The 23,328-nt window shown below is 40.4% G+C and overlaps 3 protein-coding genes across 19 annotated transcripts in view; 1 reads left to right on the forward strand and 2 right to left on the reverse strand.

Annotated features, from left to right (window-relative positions):
* Positions 1-136: 136 nt before the first annotated feature.
* On the reverse strand, positions 137-16,882 carry PIGBOS1 (PIGB opposite strand 1). Of its 3 annotated transcripts, XM_039491294.1 has the most exons (3): positions 1,982-2,129; positions 1,333-1,456; positions 137-598 (listed from the first exon to the last, which is right to left on the reverse strand). In XM_039491294.1, exon 3 carries the CDS (start codon positions 512-514, stop codon positions 353-355), a length of 162 nt encoding a protein of 53 aa, XP_039347228.1. In that variant the 5' UTR covers positions 515-598; positions 1,333-1,456; positions 1,982-2,129; the 3' UTR covers positions 137-352. The 3 variants fall into 3 exon arrangements, with proteins under 3 accessions (XP_039347228.1, XP_039347230.1, XP_039347229.1); XM_039491296.1 differs by lacking the exons at positions 1,333-1,456; positions 1,982-2,129 and adding an exon at positions 16,805-16,882; XM_039491295.1 differs by lacking the exon at positions 1,333-1,456.
* On the forward strand, positions 2,144-16,157 carry PIGB (phosphatidylinositol glycan anchor biosynthesis class B). 5 transcript variants are annotated; one of them, XM_039491278.1, is made up of 12 exons: positions 2,186-2,389; positions 3,994-4,129; positions 4,527-4,644; positions 5,719-5,823; positions 6,024-6,154; positions 7,076-7,216; positions 7,720-7,771; positions 9,199-9,410; positions 11,956-12,020; positions 13,825-14,038; positions 14,820-14,997; positions 15,597-16,157. In XM_039491278.1, the coding sequence occupies exons 1-12, from the start codon at positions 2,260-2,262 to the stop codon at positions 15,714-15,716; spliced, it is 1,602 nt and encodes a 533-aa protein (XP_039347212.1). In that variant the 5' UTR covers positions 2,186-2,259; the 3' UTR covers positions 15,717-16,157. The 5 variants fall into 5 exon arrangements, with proteins under 5 accessions (XP_039347214.1, XP_039347212.1, XP_039347213.1 ...); XM_039491279.1 differs by lacking the exon at positions 5,719-5,823; XM_039491281.1 differs by lacking the exon at positions 3,994-4,129 and having other exon boundaries at positions 2,261-2,389; positions 4,605-4,644.
* Positions 16,301-23,328, reverse strand: part of CCPG1 (cell cycle progression 1) — a 68,347-nt gene continuing 61,319 nt past the window's right edge. For 9 of the 11 annotated variants that reach the window (XM_039491268.1, XM_039491266.1, XM_039491271.1 and 6 more), the window contains 3 exons: positions 22,894-23,021; positions 18,537-19,948; positions 16,301-16,896 (listed from right to left, as the gene is read on the reverse strand). In XM_039491268.1, coding sequence (XP_039347202.1) covers positions 16,713-16,896; positions 18,537-19,948; positions 22,894-23,021 — 1,724 coding nt within the window. In that variant the 3' untranslated portion in view covers positions 16,301-16,712. The remainder of the gene's footprint in view (positions 16,897-18,536; positions 19,949-22,893; positions 23,022-23,328) is intronic. The other 2 variants (XM_039491269.1, XM_039491267.1) reach the window with 1 other exon arrangement.

Raw genomic sequence — 23,328 nt, forward strand, 5'->3', positions numbered from 1 at the left:
AACCCATGTTATATCAGGTCGTGTTATATCAGGGTGGAGGTGTACAACAAGTATGCTTTCTATTCCCAATGGGGTTAGGACTAAGGGCAGAGTGACAGACCTAACTCTAAATTTGCATAAGACTAGAAACCTATAATTTTAAAGAAAAATGTCAGTGGAATCAAATGCAATTCGGTCAATGTATGTGCAGCTGGCCATATTAGAAAATAACACATTTACATTAATTAAAAAGCATATTTATTCTTCACCAAGATAAACCAGTTTCATTTTGAAGAATAGACTTATTTTGATCTCAGAACAAAAGTTTGCAGTGTCCAAGCCAATATCACCAAGCAGCTCCATGTAATCTCTGCTATTCTTTCTTCTCTTCTAGTTCTGTTGCTTGCAGCTTTTCTTTTAATGTATTCTGTTTTCTGTGATATTGTTCAAATATTGGTTTATAGATGTAGAATCCTCCTGCTACTCCAAGGAGAGCCCCCAGAAAGATATGAGGTAATGGCACTTTACCATACATTTTAATAGCCAAAGCTGTAACTTGCCACACCTGTCTTCAAAGATACTCTAAAGACATCTGAGTAGCCAACCAAAATCTTCAGATCTGCATATAAATGAAAGTAAATGTAAATTGTTACTCATTGTAATGTTTGTTGCAGTCCAAAAAGAATGAAGTATGGACACGTGACTATCAGTTACTTTGGGTAAGGGCTGCTATACAAAACAAAAACAAAACATATTCTGCCATCACCCATGCACACAATTTCCACTTAAATCAATTTGAACTGTAAACAGATGGGTCTAAGACCAATATAAATATTTATATTTTGCACCTAAAATGAGATAGCATAAGAATTATGGCTCTGTTCCAATTTTCAGAGCAAGAACTCCAATCATGATTAACAGCTGGTGTTCAGTTACTGATGGTAAGATAGACGTGCTGCTCTCTTGTAAATACTGCTTCATGTAAAAAGCAGGTTTCTCTTGGTTTTATGGAGGAGCTGGATCACAGATTCTGTACTGTATAATACAAAAAGATCAGGGGCGTGGAGGTCTTTTTCCTCTCTCTCCAGTACAGGATTGAGGTTTTTATGGGTACTAGCTCCAATATCATCCAATAGATCACATTTGCCTGTCAGCTCTTCAGTAGAGGGGATGTGTTTGTCCATTCTGTAAGGCACTGCCATAGTTAAATGATAAACACATACAAATTATGGTAGTAAACTCTCTCAGCATTTCCTAAAACTTTTTAGAAGTTCAACTCCCCTTCAGAAAGTTGAAGCCGATTACAGTCTCCGTCAACAGCAGCGTTAGTAGGGCAGGGTAGGGAGAACTTACACGGCCGCTGCTCTGTGTCCGTTCGCAGTTAGTCTCTCCCCCGAGGCAATGCCTCCACACGGGGGCACGCTGCCTTAGCTCACGGCAATCCGGCTTTCCATGGCGGTACACTAAGTATTGGTCACTAGGTGTAATGACAGAAGTGCTACTTGAAATCCCTGTTACCAGCGCCGGATGAAGGCTCGGGGCCAGCGGCGGGACTACCCAGGCAGGGCAGGCAGCAGAGAGCTGAGCGCTGAAAGCGCTGAGCTCGCCGGGCACGGGAGAGCTGAAGCCCGAGAGGCGCCTCAAGACGAGAGCGCGGCGCTTCCCGCGGTCCTTCGCCCTCCCACGAGACCGGGGAGGATTTAGGGGCGGAGGGAGAACGAGGGGGCGGCGCCCCATGGCCCGAGCGCAGCCCCACCCGCGGGCAGCCAAGGAAGGGCACGGAGGCGGGGGCAGCTGTAGGGGGAGCCGCACGCGCCCAGCAGCCCCGTGCAGGGCTCAGCAAAGCTGAGGAGGGGGGGCACAAACACACACACCCCCCATCAATCGGGGGCCGGGATAGAGAAGCGGGAGGAGAGACTCCGGAGACATCAGCCCCCGCCTCCCTGCCCAGAGCCTGGCCCCGCAAACCCCTCCCACCGCGGAGCCGCGCGCGCCGCCTTACCTCCGAGGCCCCTTTGTCGAACCCATTAAACCAGAGAGATGAAGCCTCCATAGGCCAGACAAGCAGCCGGAAGTACAGCGCCTGGCCCCCGCCCCCAGGGACGTTATCGCTCCCTCCGCTGAATTTTATCCCAAGCGCCCGCCCCTAACTGCTCTGCCAGCCCCCGAAAGCTCCGGCATGGCCGCAGCCTCGCCCCCGAGCGTCACCCTGGCTCCGCCCAATGCGGACGGGGGAGGGGCCCGGCAGGCCTCGAGGCTCCGTGCAGAGCTGAGTCCGACATGCAGGCAGGGGGCGAGGGCGGGTTCTTCTCCCGCCGCCGGAGCCGCAGTGCCGACACCGTGCGGCTCCGCCAGAGAAAATCTGCGCTATACAGCGCTGCCCCGGGGGCCGGCGGGGAGCGGGGCCCAGGTGAGGAGAAGCTCTGGGGGAAGGGCCTGAGGCCGGACTGGCGGTGGAGGAGGCAAAGAGCGGTGTCGCGCTGAGCCCTCTGACCCCGGCTGGCAGCGATTGGAGAGGGAGCTCCGCCGCTTAGCGAGACACCCCTACGGAGGGGCAGGCTTCACCCACCGGCTGCTTGGGCCGGGGGTGGTCTCGGTGCCCTCCCAGCCGAGAGTAGGCCAGGTGCCTGCCGTCTCTTGTTGTTAGTTGCGCAAGTGGGAGGAACCCAAGGGGCAAGTATTTTCTGCAAGGGGCGGAGCGGGGCGGGGGAAGCAGTCCTTGCTGAAACTCTGGCCTCCTCGAGACCCCAGCGTGAGATGTCATTTGCAGCAGATTGTGCACTTCAAGACTTCGTATATATGTTCTGCTAGACTTCACCATTGGTTAGGATAGGATAGGCTACACCCATGATTACATGAAGACGTAAGAAAAGTAGCATGTTCCCAAAGTCAAGTGTTGACATTAGAATCTAATACTTTACGTTAAAAAGTTCCAAGCTCACATTTGTAAAGAGAAACTGGAGAACTCTGTATAGCTGATGTGCTTGAGTTGAGTTTGTAGACAGTCTCCAGCAGAGGGGAGGAGCAGCAGTTGCAGCTAGTGGCAGTAAGGGAGGGAGCAGCCTGACCCGGCAATTAGGCCCCTAAAGATGTCATTCTGCTGCCACCATTGCTCGGGTAGAAGGAGGCTACCATAACTGACCCTGTAGCAGGGGACTCTGAAGAACATTGGTTGCAACCACTGGAACCTTGGGAAAGTAACACTTTTTTGGTTGCTCCCCCTGTCCTCCATCCATTCCTCACTTTTCTTACATGCTTTGATCAGTTGTGAAATAGTTAATTCAAATGGACATCAGAGTCAGTAATCAGTGAAATGAACAGGACTACTCACCCCTCAGCCAATTTTTCAGATTCTGCAAAATCAGACACTACTACAGCAGTTACATTCCATTCATGTTTACAAACTTGAGAGCCAGTGGCTTACTTTTAAATTTTATTTTTATATATATATATATATATATATATATATATATATAATAAAAGCTGAGATTCCAGAGAAGAGAGCAACTTAAAAAAAAAAAAAAAGGGTGGGGGAGGAAGCCCACTGTGGGGAAGAATAACTAACCCAAAGCCATTAATGCTTTCTTCTCACTAACAACTGTCCAAGGTACTTGGTTGAAAAGTTCTCACTAAATTCAGTTTTAATTTGGATTTCGATCCTTCTTCAGTCACTGCAATTGATTTGATGATACAGTAGTTTGCAATCATTTAAGACTTCAACATGGAATCAAACTGGAGGCTATGAGGAATAATGCTGTTAAAGTGCAAATAGCAAAATGGGACATAAAATGATGGAACTTCTTGAGAAAAGATGAAGTATGATGGTATTTTTTCTTATAATGAAATTTGTTAAAAAATGCTACCATATATCTAACTTCTAAGATCAGGCTACAATACAGTTCAAAGCTATCATTTTAAAGAGAGTGCCTTTGTTCAATCATCAGTAGCCATAGCAATTATTATTTCAGTGACTATAACAGGGACTTTCTCCAAACTAATGTTTTGCTTTCTCAGAGCTTTTTGGCGAAAACATTTATCTGGTCTTGTTTACCATAAGTCTGCGAGTACTTAACTGCTTTTTAGTCCAGACAAGCTTTGTTCCAGATGAATACTGGCAGTCGCTTGAAGTTGCACATCATATGGTTTTCAAATATCCTTTGCTTTTTGAAGTTAAAATGAGTGGAATCTTTCTAGAACTGAACTAAGTGTGCTCACTTTTTCATTTTGTTGTAATGGTGTCCTCAATACTGTAATAACATCTCTTTGTGATGACTTTATTACCCCACAATGCTCTCTCTGCTCCATGCTTTTATATCCTAATAACTTTCCTGGAGCTATGTCATTACCACTGTCCTTTTTTTGGTAGGAGGGGTGTTAAGCTAGAGGTTTCCCTGGCAGTGAGAAATTAATATGACCATTGGCAGAAATCACTAATTGACAATGGCCACAGAGTTAACATTTTTGACATAGAATCAGGAAATCCTGAGAATAAGCAGAACACTAATAGGAAAACTTTTAAGTTCTTTAAATATCCTTAATATTACTAATTATGGCTACTTGACCTGGGAATGGGCAGAAGGTTTAAGGGGTTATTCATACCCACTACTCTTTGCAACTATCTACAGAGTTTTACAGCTACTGGCAAAGGATGATGTTCAGCTGCTGGTAAGTATAAAGGAAATATTTTTTAAAAGCCCAGCTACTACTTACAATTAATTTAATTTCAAAGCATTGTAGGTAGGAAATTTAACTGCCCTCCACATAAAATGAAAGACCCTGGTTTGGCCATTGGAGCCATGTGAGTGAAACGGTTGCTGGTGCATGAAGTCTCAATTAAGTTAATGTGGCTCTGCCTGGCCACAAGGGTCCACTTGCATGGCTCCAGTGGCAGGAGTGGAGCTGAAGACTGTAGATGGTGATTCTTGCCCTCTATCAACCTCTTCAAAAGTCAAAGAAGATAGTGTTGTACCACTAGTAAGGTTAAAATTTTGTCATGGTTATTTTTTGTAAAAGTCACAGACAGGTCGCAGGCAATAAACAAAAATTCATGGAAGCCTGCAACCTGCCCATGACTTTTAGTACAAATAATGGAGTGAGCGGACTGACAGCTCCCGCCCCCACTGCAGCCATTGTGGCAGGGGCTGTAGTCACAGAGGTTCATTAAAGTCTTGGAATTTGTGACCTCCGTGATTAAACCATATCCTTAGCCATTAGACTCAGAACATGATTTACTCAGTAGCTCTCTAATTAGTAGATTACTTTGGCTGCAAGTATAAGACCAGGTACTGCAAATAACTAACAACTGAACAGAATCTGAGGGTAGGTTTTTTTCAAAAGCCCTCAGTATTGACATAACTCTGCTTCCATTGAAGATAATGAATAAAACTCCCACTGACTTCATTTAAAGATGAGTTACATCATTGTGGAACAATTTTGAAAGTGCTGCCTTGAGTTTCTGGAAACTTTCAATTGAATGTCAAATTGACTCGCTGTCTTTGATTGGTTTTAATAGAAACTCTGGACTCATCTGTCTCTAGGACTATGCTATTTAAAATAAGAGCTTTCCACCAAAACATACAGAGGACAGTCATATACCTTTAGTTTCCTCAGTGGATTGATGTTTCAAGAATCTCCTCATTTTATATATTGCAATTAAACTTGGGAGTTAATAGGGGCTTCAGAAACAAGAGTCAGAAAAATAAGTAAACTTTCTCTCTCTTTTTCTTTTTGTTAATGTAGATTTGGATCCCTAGACTTGTGCAAGCAGTTCTGTCAGCTCTAGCAGACATAAAGCTTTACTCATTAGTGAGACATCTAGAAAATGCAGAAACAGCAAAGTGGGTGGTGAGTCTCAGCCTTGAAATACATGTCGTGTGTATGGGCCTTTAGTATTTTAGCATACAGTGTACTGCAGAACTTAAGAAATGGGTTAATGATATTATTAAATGTCTGAAAGGTTTATCACCACTTTCATTAAAGGCTATACAAATATTGTATTAACACTTCCCCACCCCCCATTCCCTGTTGTTCATAATTGTTTTTAGTACCTTTGCCAGTTGTGCTCTTGGTTTACATGGTATTGCTGTACCAGAACTCTAACAAACACCATGGAAACTGTTCTCACCATCTTTGCTCTTTTCTACTATCCAATGGAAGGCTCAAAGACGAGGAGCAGGTGAGAGAATTTACACTAACAACATTGGTAACCTTTGGTTGGGATAATCAAAATGGATGCAACTGTTAAAATAATGCTTTCTGTTCATCTATAAACTTTTCCTGCCTTTTTGTTATCCTCCCTGATGTCTTACATCTGTCTGAACAAGTGCACAGGCTTCTGAATTTAGAAAGATTAGTTCAACTTGTATAAAGATAATGTAGAAGATAACTATTCCTTTTGTTACTGAGGGTGAAATTCATCCAAAGGTTCAGTGCAGTGGCATGCAAACCAATTAAGCTTCAAGGCAAGACTGCATCGATGGAACACTTGCAAGTTCTCTGTGTGCCAAGAGTTCTTTGTGCTGGTTCCAAATAAGCTGTTGGGGATGGGGCCATAGGAAACTAATCCTTAGTTGATCCAGCAACCCAAACCCCTCAGTTTGTGGAGAAACTGCAGCTGTTCTAGTTCCTGAGTGGAATGGTAACTGGTGTTGCTGCTGCATGTCTGCAGGGGATGACAGTGGGTGTGTAAAATTACTACTCTGCTGTTCCTCATTTCAAACCAAATAATCACCTGTGCGGGACATTAATTTCACCTAAAGGGCAGTGTAGAGACACTTAATTTGTGAGAACTTAGGAAGGACATGAAAGATGGTTACTCAAGCCAAACAAGTATCAGAGTCAATGTATTAACTATAGTCTTGCATAGTTTAATTTACTACACAGTTTTTTCATAGAAGCAGGCCAATAAGTAAGTGTTTGCACCCAAATATTCAAGGTTAAAGGCAGAGCTGTGTACAGAAGTCTGTATGCTGTACTTGCCTGAGTCAGTGTCCAGAAACATGGTGACATGAAAAATGTGATACTCCTGTCAATGAAAAAGCAATTAAGTCTCTTTACAATTGTACTCTGACTGTTTTATTATTTTCTTCATTTCTAGTTGCAAATATTTAACTTTCGTTGCACTTGCATTTATTATTCGTCCAACTGCTGTAATTCCATGGATACCTTTGGTGCTCAGGCATTTCTGGCAAGAACAGAAGAAGGTAGACCTTGTTCTATACAGCTATATTCCAGTAGGGTAAGTGTTTTATTAATTCAGAGAATTTTGACACTGTGTATACTAAATAGTAACTATTATATGTTACCATCTAAAACCGTACTAACAGGATTCCTTTTAGGCATTCTGCTTATCAATATTTTTTTTTTAAACTAATAAGACTGTAGCCAGAGGCAGGACATCTCCTGAATGTTCAACTTAGGGAGATGTGCAAAAGTGAAGAATAAAATACTGTGGCAGCAGTTTGGAGAGGGGGCTGACAGTGTGTTTGTACAGGAAGCATCCCCCACAAGAGGGAGGTTTCATGGAAAGAGCTCATGAGGGGAAAGTATGAGGACCACCTCCAAGCCAACCAGTGATTGTTCCAGAAAGGATAAGTGTTGGTGATTCACTCAAATAACTGTGACTAGTTTAGGGGGCAGTGACACACACACAATAAATTGTAGAGGCAGGCTGAAGAAATGTGTAATCTAAACATTCAGAAGATGTCAGTAATACAAGGAGCTTTTTCTTGATTTTTGCAGATTGGTCACTCTAGGGATTTCTTTAATAATCGATCGTGTATTTTTTGGTGAGGTAAGTTGCCATACAATGTCTTAAATTAAATTTGTAAGCATTTCTAACAATTTTGTACTTGGGCAGATGGTTCCACACTTTCCTAATTCAAGAGCTATTGCTGTCTTAATGATTTAAGATCTGTACATTCTGCCTTTGGCATCACCTCTAACAACAATTTGTCTGTATCCTATAATCTTATGAGTATAATTCTAGCCATTAATATCTATGCTTATGTTAAATCACTAGAATGCCATTTCAAATAGGACCAACAATGTGGCGGCTTCTCAATTCACTGATACTTAGTGTCAGTGTTCAGAGATATTTGCATGTTAATTTAATGATGCACAGAGTAACTAAACTTTACACTGGTATTCTCTGCAGCATATCTTACGTTCTGGGAGAGTTGTAGTGTTATGGTTAGCTCAGCATTAATTTCTGTTGGATGGCTCAGTTGTAGCGTTTTGGTATTTATTTGCTTCTATAAGTATTTACAGATCCTAGTTAGCACTGTCCTAGTAAACCTGCTTGTGAAACTTCTCATTTCTGACATCTAGTGTTACCATAAAGTATTCGTCAGCTTAATATTTACCTACAAAAGATGCTTTCTGTAGACAGCATCAATTATGTAAAACAAAGATTAGCAAAAGTCATATCCTGCATGTTTTCAACTTTCACGTGGGTAAAGATGCACAGCTCTCGAGGTAAGAAGTGTTAAATATATTGATGACTGTTGCCAGCATTACTGTAAGATGGACAGTTTTGGCAAACTTGAAGTTGTCCATCTAACCCAATGTCATATAATATGTAGAAAAGATTTTTTCCAAACAGGAGACATTACAGAGTTAACAGAAGTATTAGAGCAATATTCAAGTGTGCAGAGGAGAATTCTATAGGGCTTGAAGGGATGTATGAAATATTTAAGGTAGGATTTTCAGACGTGCTCAGCATTGATCTAACTGCTTCCATTGAAGTAAATAGTAACTTAAATAGGAGCAGATTACACCAACATTGAGCAATTTTGAGAATCCTGCCCCTAGTTTTTAAAAAAAAGTTCTATGGACAACCCGTGTCTCATTTAAAGGATTCAATAACTCTAAAAGATGAGCCTATACTTTTTGTGGAAGTGAATTAGTGACCACATAAGACCGATTGTGTGTAGATTTTAAAAACATTTCACATTTGTCTTGTTCAGCATAAGAGGCCTGTTCTGTATGATAGAAAAGTCAAAAACTTTCAAACCATAAAGCTTGTAACTAGTATTAACTGCTGAAAGTAACTAAATTGCTTTCACAAGATAGTTTTTACTTTAAAAACTTGCTGTAATGATTTTAGGTAAAAATTTAAATCATGGTATCCTTTAATGGCAGTGTTGCATAACAGAACCGGACAGACTTAATCTAACGTTTTCATACTTAACATTAATTCATTTTTTTTTAATCTTTTAGTGGATACTGGTTCAGCTGAAATTCTTGAAGTTTAATGTGCTACAGAATTTGGGAACATTTTATGGTTCTCATCCTTGGCATTGGTACTTGACCCAGGGATTGCCGGTTATTTTGGGCACCCATCTACCCTTCTTTATTCACGGCTGCATCCAGGCACCAAAGAGGTATCGCATCCTTCTAATGGTAGTGGTTTGGACAGTGTTAGTATACAGGTAAGCTCCCTTAGAGGTAATTAACTTTGAACTAGTCACATTATTTTTAAAGTCAAAGTCATAACTTATTTTCTCTAGAACAAATTTTTGAAATTAATGCAAAGAAAATTTAATTCAAATTGCAGTGTCCAATGAATTAAACAAATAATCCAAATATTTGACAATAAATTACTCAATGGTATGACATAGCTGCATTTAACCCTACTACAGTGGCTTAATGGAATCATTCTAAACTGTTGGTGGTGGCACAGTCAATGATTAGAGAGCAGATTGGGCATTGCAGAAAAATTGAAAACTTCATTGAATCACTAAAAGGTGTTTGCTTTCAGCAGCAGAATGAGTTTGAAAGTTTGGTTTATCTGAGGCCTGTTAAAGACAATCACATTATTTTGTTTAATTTCACTCAAGATTTCTGAAATCTCCTGTAAAGACTTGCATATGGAGCAATTCAAATATTACTACAATATAAAAATCAGTCCTGTCTTTTGTCATTTATACAACAACCAGAGGTGAAGGTCGCAGGGGATGAGAAATGGCAGTGAGGATTAGTTTGTTCAGGCTCTTCACACACAACTCACTGTAGAAACAGACAGTTCCATGTGAAGGTGAAACAGGTGACAGTGATTATTTAAATATCAAACAATGTTAAAGGCCTTCCCCTGCTTCAGAACATGGTATTAATAAAATATAGAAAAATTTTGTAACTGGGTCACAGTTGTGACATCAGTTGTTAGTCCAACTCAAAACTGAGGGATGATGCAAAGATGGTTTTAAACTACCTTGCGCTGGCCCAATCCTCTACGGCTCCAGTCCCCTGGCACAAGTTAAAGTAGTCTGATGCCCTAATCATGCCCCCTACACTACCTGCAGGGGGGGCTGGCATTCGAGCCACTGTGATAGTTATACATCACTTGATCCAGGTATAATAGGGTGGGCCTCCTGTGGCTGACCCCACAAGTTATAGGACTGTATTGAGTAGTAGTATGGTGCACAGCTGTCCTAGCTTAGATGAATCTTGGCTCCATAGTTGTTGTGTGCCCAGCTAAGTTTTGATTCACCATCAGCACTTTTCCTCACTTGGAATTTTGAACAGCAGCTTATGACAAGGTAACAGTCTCTCCTTACAGGTTGCATCGCTGACCATATCTTGATAAATAGCTATTGATGAACCTACCCTCCTTGAACTTACCTAATTCTTTATAGTTTTGGCCTTCACAACATCCCTTGACAAAGAGTTCTATAGGTTGACACTGCGTTGTGACACATAATACTTTCTTTTGTTTTAAACCTGCTGCATGTTAATTTCATTGGGTGACCCCTGGTTCTTGTGTTATGTGAAGGGGTAAATAACACTTCCTTATTTACTTTCTCCATTTTTGTTGTCCTTCTCTGTACCTTTTCCAAGTCTAATATCTCTCTGAGATGGGGAGACCAGAACTGCATGCAGTGTTCAAGGTGTGCGCGTACCATGGATTTATATAGTGGCATTCTGATATTTTCTGTCTTATCTATCCCTTTCCTAATGGTTCCTAACATGATTAGCTTTTTTGGACTGCTGCTGCATACTGAGCGGATGTTTTTGGAGTACTATCCCCAATGACTCCATGATCTCTTTCTTCAGCTGTAACAGCTAACTTAGACCCCATCACTTTGGAAAACAATCCCAACTATACAAACAATGTGCATTACTTTGCATTTATCAGCACTGAATTTTATCTACTATTTTGTTGCCCACTCACAAAATTACTAAAGTACTAATTATGATCTAGATCAGTGTTTCCCAAACTTGGAACACCACATGTGTAGGGAAAGCCCCTGGTGGGCCGATCGCGGCTCCCACTGGCCGCGGTTCGCTGCTCCAGGCCAATGGGAGCTGCTGGAAGTGGCGCAGGCAGAGGGACGTACTGGCCGCCCTTCCCGCAGCCCCCATTGGCCTGGAGCAGTGAGCCGCGGCCAGTGGGAGCTGCGATTGGCTGAACCTGCGGACACGGCAGGTAAACAAACTGGCCTGGCCCACCAGGGGCTTTTCCTACGCAAGCGGCGTCCCAAGTTTGGGAAACACTGATCTAGATTTTAATATGTTCATTGCCAGGGTGTAAAAACACCTACCTGTAGGCAGTATGTGATTAACGTCACAATAGTCAAGCATGATATTTATTGTACTCCTTTCTTCATGTAAATGGGGTGACTGAATGCCTCCAACAGACAGATAAGGAGGAGCAGTTGGCATATGTTAGTAAAGTTTCTGGAAAATGTTAGTTTGTTTGCAGCTGCAGTATGCTCCTGTTTTCTAAAACACTATTATCTGAACCACCACATTAACTGAATCCCTTCCTCATGCCCCATATATTTCATGCTGGGGGACAAGGAATGGATTCAGATAGAGCAGAAACCTCCAGCCGAGACTGCAAAGAGGAGGCTCACTACTCAGTTTTTAAAAAATCTGTTAAAGTTGTCTTTTCTCTCCCTACATGCTATTGAATTGACAACAAACCTGTGATTTATATAACTTTATTTCAGTAGTACCATACCTGTTTTGTTACAGCATGTTGAGCCACAAAGAATTCAGGTTTATCTATCCCGTACTGCCATTTTGCATGGTGTTTTGTGGTAAGCATTTGGATTTTAAATGTTGTGTGGTGATTACCCGGCTGTAGAAACTTTTTTACATGAAATATAGGCTGTAGATTAGTTATGGTCAAGTTGCATGCTAGTCATAGCTTGTTTAGAATTAGTCTTCTATTCACTTACAGCCCCACCAAAACAGATTGAATCAGAGGGGCAGGAGCAACTATTGTCTAGGTGCACAGCTAAATGTTACCTCTAAAGCAAACTACGGCCGCCAGCCGTTTTAATCCGGCCCTCGAGATCCCGCTGGGGAGCAGGGTCTGGGGCCACTCCGCGCGGCTCCCAGAACCAGCAGCACGTTCTCCCTCCGGCTCCTACACATAGGAGCAGCCAGGGGGCTCCGCTCTGCAAGTTGACTCTGCCCCGACCTCGCAGCTCCCATTGGCTGGAAACTGCGGCCAAAGGGAGCTGCAGGGGTGGTGCCCGTGGGCAGGGCAGCCAGCAACAGAGCTCCCTGGAGGACATGCTGCTGCTTCCAGGAGCTGCTTGAGGTAAGTGCTGCCCTGAACCTGCACCCCGATCCCTCTCCCACCCGCTGAACCCCTTGGTCCCAGCCTGGAGCACCCTCTTGCACCCCAAACTCCTCATCCCGAGCCTAGCCCTGATCTCCCTCCCAGCCTTCGAACCCCTCAGTCCCAGCCCGGAGCACCCTCCTACACCCCAGAGCCTCTGCCCCCACCCCTCATCCCCAGCCCAGAGCCCCCTACTGCACCCTGAATTCCTCATTTCTGGCCCCCACCCTGGAGCCCACACTCCAACCCCAATTTCATGAGCATTCATTGGCCGCCATACAATTTCTATACCCACATGTGGCCCTTGTGCCAAAAAGTTTGCCCACCCCTGATCTAAAGCCATAAGAATAATGAGGGCCCTGGTGAAACAATATCACAAAAGCCATGAATGCTGGGCAAAATTACAAAGAATAGATTTTTGGGACTTGTTAACACACAAATTTTAAACAGCTTTATTTAAACCAGGGCAACCCTGTGTGGACACTCTTATTTCAGTTTAAGCCAGGCTTATTTTGGTTTAGTTTACATTCATTAGAAATAGCTGTAACTAAAATAATCATGATTTAAGCTTAAATAAGAATGTCTACACAGGAGTTGCCCTGGTTTAACAAAGTAAATTTAAAAACTGATAGAAGTTGAACTGGTTCATCTTAAGTTTGTAGACAAGGTCCTAGTCAGGTGTTTTATACCATCTTGCTTTTTTGTTAACAGCCCACTTAACTGCAGAAAGGTAGCCTTTGATAAAGAGTCAACACCCGTCACTGTAATTTTGAAGCTCCCTGCTGCTTTTTTCCCTTCATCCCAGAGCTGCTGAAGCATTACTTAGCACCTAACCCCACTTCCCTTGCTACAGAAGCAATTCATTTGGAGTACAGTGACCTGCTTCAGGCCTTTTTAAGTGTTGGAGAGACCAGAGCGCCATATTACTGACAGTGGGGGAAGTATGTTGTGCTCTGCCCTTCCTTGTTGCCCCTTGAACCAGACACTTCAGTAACAGTCTTCACTTATTTGTTCAAACTGATTCACTGTCCTCTTCTTAAATGATTTCCCATCCTATGGAATTAAATACAAGCCTAGAAAAATTAAACATTGGCTTGGGTGAACCTGTCCTAATTGCAGCTCTGAATCACAAAATAGGTTCAAGGGGTTAACCTCTCATTAACTTGAGTGTGGAATCCATATTTTTCAGTAAGTTGCACTATGTCAAAAGAGAGCTGTAGACTAATAGTTAACACTTGTTTATCTGCTTAACTATTTTATATTTCTCACTTTAGGATATTCTCTTAAACAATTGAAAACATGGAAGAAATCAGCAATAACCTTCCTGCTTTTATCAAATTTACTCCCAGCCCTGTACACGGGTTTGATTCACCAACGTGGCTCTCTTGATGTCATGATTCATATGCAGCAGCTCTGTAACAATTCTTCTAACCAATCATGGGCTTCTGTCTTTGTAATGATGCCATGCCACTCTACTCCTTTTTACAGGTAATAAAGTAGCAAATACAATTTGTAATACTAAAGCTACTCAAGCATACAATTTCCCCCCCTCAAATATATTGAATTATTTGTGGGATAATGTGCATCTATTACCAAATTGTTCAGTCTGTGTTAACTCTGTATGAAATAATAAATTGGAAAAGTGGATCTTTCATATTGTTTACTCCACCCAGCATCTGCATTTTTTCCTGTTTTACCAAAACAGCTTAGTGTTACACATATGTTTGCCCTAGGAGTTTGCATTGCTTCACTCCTTCTCTAATATTTAACTACTGCAGGAAGTCAAGATGTAATGCTTATTTCCTTGACTTCTGCTACCAGGTTAACAGATAGAACTATTATGTATGACATGACTAAAGTAACTCTTCCAGAACTATGTAACACATCCTGATATATACAAAATTAAAGAATTAACACAACATAATATTTTCAAAATGGGCTCCAGTAAAGGACTGAGGTCACTCAGGATGGTCTTTTTGCTATTAAAATCTACAATAAATCAGATTGTGGATTATTGCTTCCTTTGAACCTCTCCAGTTGCAACTACACTCACTACTGGCACCTCATTTTACTTTCTGTATGCTTATTTGAAATACAGAGATGAGAAAAAATTATGTATCTAGCACAGAAGGGAAAAATGCACCTACTGATAATGGGAAAATAAGAGAACAAGAAGTTTTACAGTCTACAATATAGCATCCTTAATTGAAACTAAGATCTAAAGTGATCACTTAACACTGGATCTCAACCATTTTTTCCCCCCTCCTAGCCACGTTCACTGTCCTCTGCCAATGAGATTCCTTCAATGTCCTCCAGACCTAACTGGAAAAGAGAGTTACCTTGACGAAGCAGATATATTTTACTCTAATCCTCTCAAGTGGCTTAATGAGGAGTTTTACAATGGTACATTACCTACTCACTTGGTCTTCTTCAGTGTGCTAGAACAGGTATGTTAATTGCAAGTTAACTTTATCTAAATCAGGCTATGAACACAAATTTTCACAAGAAATAGAAATGAGAGCTGAAATTGCAGCTTTGAAAATGTTCTTTAGCCTTTAAAAATGTATGACTTGTAGCTATGCTGTATTTGGGCAAATGTTCTATTGTCACTGTAGTGAAGGGAAAGATCCCAGAGAGGGCATGCATGGGTACCCAGCAAATCCTTCATGTCATGAAGTACTGCTGTGAGGCAGCTATCTTCAAAACAGTGCCAAGGCAAGTTTGAGGTGCACAGACACAACCTATATGGTTTGCCTTGAGTGACTTTATGGGCATGAAGTGAGCAAAGCAGCCTGCAATCAGCAGAATTCCTTCCCCTTCAACTCTTCCGTAAAGTCCATTTACTCAAGGTTGCGGGAGGTGACCAAGATTTCACTCTAACCAAGGGTCATGATATGGTATGGTTGGTATTTCTTCCCACAACACAGAACCTAACTTCCATGGGTAGCTGAGTGGTTGGTTTAATAGAAGTTTAGGAACACAGTTCTGTACCCCACCAGTATAAAAATGCCGGACTGTTTGGAAACGAAAGTGTATTTATTTACAGGAAATATCATCGTTTCTTGTCCTAAATGGTTATGAGAGAACAGCTACTGTCTTTCACACCCATATGCCTCAAGGACGAATTGGAAGCCACATCTATGTCTACACAAGAAGGGTGAAATGAAGCATGCTTCAAGATCAGTTTCTGAACTGGAACCAACTGAACTCAATATTGTACAGTGGTGTCTTGGTTAAACAACCTTCTAGTACAGAACAGAGGGCAGTGATACTTGAAAATAGGTAAGAAAAATTGACAGGTCTGGCTCAAATGTACAGCCAGTAGATAAGGATTATACTGGGCGTAATGTGTTTAGTGATGCTTCTTCACTGGTGGAAAAGTGGAACTTCCGTGGCAATATTCTCATCTTATCTCTTGGTGTTAAGAGGGGAGGGAAAAAAACAAGGTTCATCTGTCTTAGGACATTTATAAATAATTAACAGAACACCAACAGCTACTGCATGACATTTGTGATTTAGAGGAGAGGAGTAAAACAAGACTTCATAACCTCTATGGGACTGTACATCTATGCTAAATTTGTTTATGAATAAAGACTTTTACCCACAACGCCTCTTTATTTTTCTTCCACAATATGCAGATGTGCAAGAAATTTCAAGTGCATATGTCAGTAAGCTGATTAGAATGCAGCACAGCAAATTCTTCATAAGTCAACAGGCTCTTGAACCCCCAAAAAAGACAAGAAGCAAGTATAAGATTACAAAACATTCACAGATGCATTGCCATAATTTAGATCTACTTTCTGAAGGATGAAATGAAGTTAGTACACCAAACCATGTTAATTACATGTACATTATGGATGATTCAATTTTGAACTATACTAATGGAATGCAATTAAGCCTATTTTTCACACAAGTAACAACACACCTAGTTTCCATAACAGTACAACTACAACCAAAATCATTTCCAAAGAACAGTAAAGCAACACTAGAGAAAATGCGAGTTAGGAAGTTTGATTGATGCTTTTGAACAATAGGGTAAAAATCAATCTGTATGAAGAAACACGTGCACCTTGCAGTTTTGTTGAAAAACAATTAGTTTCCATTGAGGAACCACTAGAAATTATCTACTTGTATCTTCCTGATTTTACCATACACAAATTACTTAATATTTTGGATCAAAGGGTAATTGCCCCAATTCTATTTCAAGATTTGCCATATGTCTTCCATTAGTGCGACCATGTTTATGCCATTTACCTTCTCTCTTATTACGATGGTGTTGCTTCTGAGTTTGTTTTTCATGTCTGGAACTTTCAGATTGTGTGAAAGTAGGCCTTTTAGCAGGTCGACTGAAAGGAGTAAACAAAACTTGGTTAGGAACTGTTGAAAATATCTTAATAAAATCAACTACATACATGATTATTATTTCACTACCACTGCTCAAAGAAGAGTTACAGTTGGTGTAAAGATGATGGGTTTTATTTAATTTTTTTTTTTTTTAAAGTATGTACATAGTACTCTCAAAATAGATTACCCAAAGCCCTAGTTAGGGTCATGGTAAATAAGCTCCAGTGCAAATTTCCACACTACTCTGCTTGACTTGCAGGGAACACAACGCTGGCTAGGACTGAACAATACTCTTACGTGAAGACATTTAGAACATACGCAAACCAAGTTTCAAATAGAAACATCTGCACCATAATATGTCTGTATGTGCATGTGTACACACACAATACAAGGACTTAGGTGGAGGACTGGAGCGTGCTGTTAATAAACCATTGTAGCTCATCTTTTGTGTTTTTTGATATTACAAGAACTCCAAGGAATTTTATCCTTGTATTACAGTCTCACATCCCACTTCTGAAGCAAAAGGCTATACAGTCTTACTTTGCCTAATATTCTTACCAGTAGAGATAAATAATGAAGAATCACTAAATACATTTAAAAATTAAATGCCTGTACCAGTAAACTGATGTTTTAGTCTCATTCAGACCATAGAACAATAATATAGTAAGTCATGAAAAATCAAAATATTAGAAAGCTGTTTTAATAATGAAATGTGACAGGCAAATTAAAATCTAGATAAATAAATACAGCAAGTTAAATGTGTGCATTTGCCAAAGCCAGGAATTATAAACTACCCCTTGATCATTATTACCAATAAAGAAACAGCTTAAAGTTGTTCTCTGAAAGTTAAACTGCAATAAGAAAAAAAAATTGCAAACTACTTCAAAAATAACAAAAAGATGAGTGAGAAAGGGAGTAGCACAGCAGTCCAGAAGACAAACAGTACATTTAAATGTTTAATATAAAACTGCTCTTGGTCTAAAAAGGTTAAATATGCTTTATAGAGTGTAAGGGGAAAAGAGTTCTGTTACTGCCTTACTGTTTACTGGAAGAAGAATGAGAGTGTAACTTTTTTTAAACACATTAGCATAACTTTGCCTCTCTCATCAGATCAAAATGGACTTATTTTCCTCAAGAGGCTAAGAACAGTTGAAATAGAATTTAATATATAAGTGGAATAACTCAGTAAAATTATTAAAAATCCAAGCAAAATGCATCATCAATAAGAAGGGACTTAAGCAGGAGAAGAAAGTGATTACAACAACGCTGAAAAAAAGAACCAGCTAGAGCGAATGGCCCAGGATAGAAGACTCTGGAGATCTGTGGTGGCATGAATGAATGATGATGCTCAGGCCAGTAAGCAGGCATGCTGTTGCATTCAGCAGCTGCTCCAAGCAGTAATGCTTAATCTTAATCAACAACTGTTTTCTAAGGGAATCCTCCACATATTAAAGCTGTAAAAGGTACAGTGGAATCTGTGCTAATGTCACTTGCCCCAACAGCCAATAAAATCTGTCCCAATGAGACATCCCAGCACACTCATTTTAGGGTTAAAAGGTCACCTGTTGTAACAATGACACTAATTCCTTTGGTGTCCTTAAAAACTATATTTTAATTCAGGAAATATTACATAAAAACCAACCTGGGTCCATACTGAGGTGAATTATCATAATGAAAGTAGTATCTGTAGATGTATTTATCCAAATCCTCAAACATTCCTTCATGGTCACTTTGGTACTCCTTCATGTCCTCAAGATAATCCTTAACATCACTAACGAAGTCCGTGAACAGCATTTGGTCATGTATAAAGATCCCATTATGGAAAAACTTATTGATGAAATTCTCTAGTTCTCTCCAGTGATGGAAACTGTCTACTTCTTGCTGCAAATATTTTTGCATTAACTGATTAAATTCTTCAGCCCTAATAGGGTCCAGTACTTTGTTAAACAGGATAATAAATTCCTGATGAGCGCATTCAAAAATACCAGAACAGCCCTTTAGGACAGAGTGACGTTTTCTGTTACATTCTGGGTTATTGATGCATTTCTGTGAATTAGTATCTTTTTCAAATGTAAAGTGAGTTGATCTTTCTTTTCTTCCCTCTCTGAATTCTTTTTTCATACTAGGCCCTCTATGGTGTGTATGCTTAGAAGGATTCTCATGAGTATTATATTCCTGATAAACTGTTTTACCTTTTTTGTTTGCCTCATATCTTTTAGCACCAGACTTCTTCTTTTCATCAAAGATGTTTTTAGTTGTGTCTTTGAAGTGTCTGAATGTGGACTTCACAGAATCAGAGAATTTTTTGAGGTTTTCTTTCACTGCTTCTTTAGCCTGTTTAATCTTTTCTTTATGGTGTCTTACAAACTCCTTTGTGGAATTCTTCATGGCATCAAAAGTTTCTTTAACTGAGCCAAAAAATGATTCTTTGGACTTCTTTTTGGTCTTACTTGTTCCTTTACCATCTTTCTCTTGTCCTTTTTCATTAGCTTCCTGTTTTTCGGTTTGGTCCTTCACTTCAACATACAGTTTTTCCCACAAATCAGAGCGTTGTTGTTCAAAGTTTAGCTTCTTTTCCAGCTCTGTTAGTCTTCCCCGCAAAGTTTCTATTTCTTCGTTCTTCCTCAATGTATTGTCAGTGTCTGTGTTGTCGGATGTCTGATGAGAACTTAACTGCTCCAGTTCTTCTCTTAGAGCTTCAGTTATATGACGTTCTTTGTCTAGTTCTCTCCTCAACATTTGTGCTTCTGCAAAAAGTGTCTCCTTTTGCTTAAGAAAGTTGTGTATTTTTTGCTTTTCCTCTTCCAAATGTACCTTAAGCTTTTTATTTTCCATGACAACTGACTCTGTACTAGTACCTTTATCGTCTACGTTTCTAATTTGTTCTCTCAGTTTTCTTAACTCTTCCTGCAGCAAGTCCAAAGCTTTTTCTTCCCTCTCCAGAGATTCCCTTAAGTGCTGGTTTTCTGCCGTAAGACTTTTTTTCTGAGATTCAAATGATTTCTTTTCTACCTCAGTAGAGATCAGACATGTTGCAAGGTCTTGTTTTAGTGACTAAAACAAATAAAAAGGAACAAGCAAATTTATTAATCTTAGAATTCATACAATTTAAGTTTGAAAAAGGTAAAAGATTAAAAATTCATAGCATCATCCAACTAGTCACAAAGCATGAGTGTGATTCTAGAACATACAGTACACTGAATAACAGTCCTAAACCACTTGCTATACTGGAATGACTATTGGTCAATCAAGTCTGGTATCCTGATTCTAGGAATGGTCTAAGATTTTGTCACGGTTATTTTTAGTAAAAAGTCACAGACAGGCCATGGGCAATAAACTAAAATTCACAGAAGCCCATGACCTGGCCCTGACTTTTTACTAAAAATAATTGACAAAATGGGGAGGGAGGGGGATCTTGTCCCCACTGTTGCTGCAGCTCTAGGGTCTCTGCTGCCACCCATGGCTGCTGGGAGCTGCAGGGTCCTTGGCTGACAGCTCCAGGCCCATTACTGAAGCGGAAAATGTCAGGGAGGTCTCTGGAACTTCCATGACCTCCATGACATAATCTTAGCTTTAAGTGTTTGATGCTTCAGAGGAAGGTGAAAACATCCACAATCTGTTTCAGGAAACCCAGACACCTATATATACCTATGTAATGCTCCATCTGGTATTGTGGTGCAAATTCTTCCTAACAACTGCAAGAATAAGCTCATATACTAAAGCATAATATTTTATTGGCTTTATCTTTGGATGCGTAGTTAAGTTAAACATTATTTAAAAGATGTTTCATTTTGGCAATACTACAGGGGCCTCATTTTCAGAAAGTACAGAGTTCTAGACATTAAAAATGGAGGTTACTTGTCTTATAGTACCTGGAGTGTTTCAAGATGTGTGATCCCCATGGGTGATTCATACAGTAGAACCTCAGAGTTATGAACACCTCAGGAATGGAGGTTGTTCGTAACTGAAATGTTCGTAACTTTGAACAAAATGTTATGGTGGTTCTTTCAAAAGTTTACAACTGAACGTTGACTTAATACAGCTTTGAAACTTTGCTATGCAGAAGAAAAATGCTGCTTTCCCTTCATTTTTTAGTAGTCTATGTATTGTACTGTATGGTATTTGCTTTTTATTTTTTGTATCTACTGCTGCCTGATTGTGTATTTCCAGTTCCAAATGTGGTTGACTGATCAATTCGTAACTCTGAGGTTCTACTGTATGTTCTCCGTGTGCCTGAAACCAGAAGATTTTTCAGTTGCGGCGTTTGGCTGCACTCACGCCCTATGCCACTGAGAACATAAGGGGCAGCTTGGGTGACTCCCAAGCAGTACTCACTGTGGAGGGGAAGCTGCAAGGAAGAATGCTACACCACAGATTCTAGGATTGGTGAACCAAAGGAGGTGTAATGCCTAGTAAAGATGTGAATGCAGTCCCAAATCGCCACTCAACGGATTTCTGAGAGGGGAACTCCCTGCAGGGAAGCCACTGAGGCTGCTTGTGCTCTGGCTGAGTGGATCCTGACACTGAGCAGAAGGGCCTCCATAAGCTCACAGCAGATGAAACTAAACCCCAAAATCCATTTCAAGAGTCTTTGCAAGGAAATCGTTTCTCCTTTCATTCTTTCAGAGATGGATATAAATAGCCTCAGGGACTTTCTAAAAGGCCTTGTCCTTTGTAAACAGAAAGTTAACGCTCTCCAGCCATCCAAAGAGTGTACCCTCTGATGCTTCCGAGGGGGCTCACAGGGCCGTTGATGATAGAAGGACTGAGAGGCAGGATAGCGTTTGCAAAGGAGCAGCTTGGAATTTTTCCTCTGGGTTGCTGGGGTATATATCACAAAGGAGCAGAGAGTTGGGAATCCAGGCCTCCACTCTTTAGCAATTCTGATGAAATACTGTCAAGTCTCAGACACATGGAGTACATATGCACCCATAGTGAATACCCATAAGGACCATCACTCAAAGAATAACCAATATCTTGAAGTCAACTTCAACCAATAGGCAGACATTACAGATCATAGAGGTTAATGTGCTCGCAAGAACAACCACTTAACAAGCAGATTGCTGGATTCTGCATCAGCTTCCATGTCTGGATGGATTTAAAATGTAATCCCATGCAAAACACACTACAGTACTCTGTCAGGGTGACAAAGGGATAAATATAACTTCAAGGTCTACATCCAAAAAATTGTTCACAATTTTATGGCTGTGTGATAATGAAAAAGAGTCAGCCTAGTTGTTGCTGCTATCTGCTCTTCTAATAGATGTGGGGAATCTAGCCAGATCCCCAGGATGTAAATGCAATTGGCAAATGGCTCAAAGGGGCCAATATTATTCCGACCACGTCTTCCGGTTACTTTCCTCATCCACCTGGTCAAGAGATACTAGAGTAGTGAATAAGAAAATCAAACCCTGCTCTCCCCTTATCCAAAACAGGGTGAGGAATTAAAAATGTATGATGCCATGTTTATTGTGTCTCACTGATTCCATTTCAGGTTTGCTCAGTTTACAAATAAAATGTAGGGCTGTTAACTTTACAAAAAAAACGTAGCCCAACTAGGCTCTTAGAGCTCACCTTACTTCTGTCCCATGCATCATTACCTGTAATCAATATACTGCTAACTGAATTATTCGCTCTGTGACTCCTGTTACTTCAAAAAGCTATTTTACTCTGAAAATTTGATCAAATTACAAAGTTTTGGCAATAGGTTAAAAAAAAACCCTTTTTTCAGTTTACAATAATGTTATGTATGAATTTAAGAGAATTTCTGAAGAAAAATATTTATTATATATGTGTACTGTTGAGACGTAAATTAAACGTCAAATAAAGGTCCAATAAAAAATACAGCTGAGTTATCTGTAGAAAAGAGTGGATTCCATTGTTCTTAGGGATAAAGCATTCTCTCAACATATAGAAATAACAGATTCAACATTAATGTAAGGTACACACATGAGGAGGTAATATTCCCCAATGAATTGTAATTAAAAGATCACACCTACCCCCACCTTATAGTCTGCTTTAACTCCTTGCTCTCGTTGGCACTGGTAAAGGTCATCTTTCATACCATTTAGTTCATCTTCATGTGTCTTTTCTACCAATTGTTGACGTTTCTGGATCTGAATTGTACCTACAAAGACAAAACTGTTAGGTCATTTCCATCTCTAACTACTGAGAGTCAAACTATCAGATGATGTCTTTAGTTTCCTGGCAAATGAAGGAACATTCTGATATTGTATTCTGTTCTGTCTAGTTTTATAATTGTATAGTCTTATAATTGTTATATACTGATTCTGTTGTTTGCAGCAACAATTTCAAACACATCAGTACAAGCAACTTTGCTATACTTATGTGTTTGGATAAAAGCAAACATTTTTTAATGCTAAACAGATGGAATGATATTAACTAGAAAATATCTATATTTAAATATAATCAAC

Source organism: Mauremys reevesii, linkage group 10, assembly GCF_016161935.1.
Source record: "Mauremys reevesii isolate NIE-2019 linkage group 10, ASM1616193v1, whole genome shotgun sequence".
Taxonomy (NCBI): domain Eukaryota; kingdom Metazoa; phylum Chordata; order Testudines; family Geoemydidae; genus Mauremys; species Mauremys reevesii.